At 34.6% G+C, this 2,272-nt stretch overlaps 1 protein-coding gene across 2 annotated transcripts in view; it reads right to left on the bottom strand.

Moving 5' to 3' along the window:
- Positions 1 to 290, bottom strand: part of LOC113806868 (cuticle protein 19) — a 2,117-nt gene extending 1,827 nt beyond the window's left edge. For both annotated transcript variants that reach the window (XM_027358017.2, XM_070119663.1), the window contains exon 1: positions 250 to 290. In XM_027358017.2, the coding sequence (XP_027213818.2) occupies positions 250 to 261 (12 nt within the window). In that variant the 5' untranslated portion in view covers positions 262 to 290. The remainder of the gene's footprint in view (positions 1 to 249) is intronic.
- Positions 291 to 2,272: the final 1,982 nt, after the last annotated feature.

Raw genomic sequence — 2,272 nt, 5'->3', positions numbered from 1 at the left:
AAGTCACAATAATAGTGCAATAGCAGTGGTACCAAAATACTAAAAAAAAGTAGTATTAACTTTTAAATTGCTAGCGGTACTAGAATTCTAGAACAGAAGTGGCTCTGCAATATCTGAAAAGTGGTGCTATGCTACTCAAACATTAACTTGACACTAAAATACTAAAGTGGAAGCTAGCCATAACACACACATACGCATCTTTAGTCACTCACTCAAAACAGCACACGATGCCCAATACTTTACACTTACCTGGAGCGCCATGTTTACGATAGTGGGAAGGGAGGTGTAGTAACTGCATCTACACGTTCATATCAAGTTTATATATGTGACCAACATTCCCTCGGGCTACATGATGACGTGAAGGCTGAGAAATGACATTGATCCCCCTAAAACATGACTCTCATTTTCTCATTTTTCTAAATCACAAGCCTGACCAATCATTAACATGGATAAATAGACAAGCAGTGTCAAAGCAGTGACCGTTGCAGGTAGTAATATATACAGGGAGACCCAACCGTGACGGAACAGCTACTATTTGTAGTGCTGACCAGTTTTTTCAAGATGCCAGCTCACTAAAACACGTACACAGACAGACACACACAAGCACACACACGCACTCACACACACACACGCGCGAGTGCACACACGCACACACACGCACTCACACACACGCGCGCGCGTGCACACACACACACACACACATGTACACACGCAAAGTCACATGCACACACAGAGTAGTAGAGAGCTTTAATAATTAATGTTATTTTCTCTGTTACTTTTTGAAGAAATAGATAACCCTTTGAAAAATACAGCAATCTGATGAAATAACCTATGTTCAATATAAGATAATATGATAATCTACTACTTTAACTTAGGTATATAACTAATTACCTTGGTTATTTTCCTTATGCCATGATCTGCTAAATCTTGGTTGGTATCATCTCAAGTACCTTATTTATTATTACACCCCCCTCATACACACACACACACATATATATGTGTGTGTGTGTGTGTTTATATGTGTGTGTGTGTGTGTTTGTTTACATGTGTGTGTGTGTCGTTTTTCGAACCAGGTTTATCAACAGAATAAACAGGACTTTGAAGGCAAGTAAAATAATTATTCTGCGATCCAGATTCCGTAATGATCGGACAATGATTTGCAGCTTGCGGTTTAGTCATAGGAGTGCTTTACGTTATGACTGCACGAAAAGTAATATGTGGGAATTGTAGATAATGATTTCATGGAGTTAACAAGCCAATATTCTATAAATTATTGTAATGGGTCTTTCGTCTCCCCTTGTCCCACGAAATGTGATCGTAAATCTTTGTGCTACATAGATTTTCGTGTGCAAAATAACAACATTTCTTGTGCGAAAGGAACTGATTTTGAGAAGGGAACTATATACTTACGCAATTTTCTTCGCATCTCACACAAAATTATACATAATAAGAGAAAGTGCATCAAAGTGAGTACTGTGCTATACAATAAACATCACAGATAGCAGGAGATAGCATATCTAAATTTTGATTAATATGGTATATAACGTACTGGAAAATATACATAGATGAACTTGATAATGTCTTTAATATAACATCAGTGCGTATACTTGTTGAGGACAGAACAAGAGGAGTCCAATTACAGGAGGCAAGGAAAAGCATGTAACACAGTATTTCGTTATATAGACAAGATCACTGAACTGTGACTTTATAGTAGATGAGGTCCGGTTAAAATTATGTTATTAAAAAAAAGAAAAAAATTATAACACGTTTTGAGATTAGTTGTTCATGATATTGACTTGTACATTTTGTCACCGCAGTGGAAAAAGTACGCTGGGTATGTGTGAGCATAAATAACAATGTTATTAATGATGAAAGTAATATAATCTATAGAAGAACAGCAACATTTGGAAGGCCAGTAATAGAAAAAAAAAAAAATGATGTTGAACGTGCTCAGAGTCCCAGATAATGACAATGATATGATAAGAATAAAAATGTGAATGTAATAACAATTACGATGATATGTTGATAATAATGATAAGTACGATAAGATGAAGAAAGTGAAAAGAACATTAATGATAAGAGCAGAAATGATAGCAATGGGAAAATTTTAATCGTGATAGTGATAAAAAAAACAATATAACAATAATAATGACAATAATAACAATAAGAATAATGATGATGTTAATAAGGATGATACAAGTGAACATAATGATGATAATGATAATAATAATAATAATTGTGATAATATTAATAATAATGATAATAATAACAA

The sequence above is a fragment of the Penaeus vannamei genome, chromosome 4, assembly GCF_042767895.1.
Source record: "Penaeus vannamei isolate JL-2024 chromosome 4, ASM4276789v1, whole genome shotgun sequence".
Lineage (NCBI taxonomy): Eukaryota > Metazoa > Arthropoda > Malacostraca > Decapoda > Penaeidae > Penaeus > Penaeus vannamei.
This window is presented reverse-complemented; position numbering and strand designations above follow the sequence as displayed.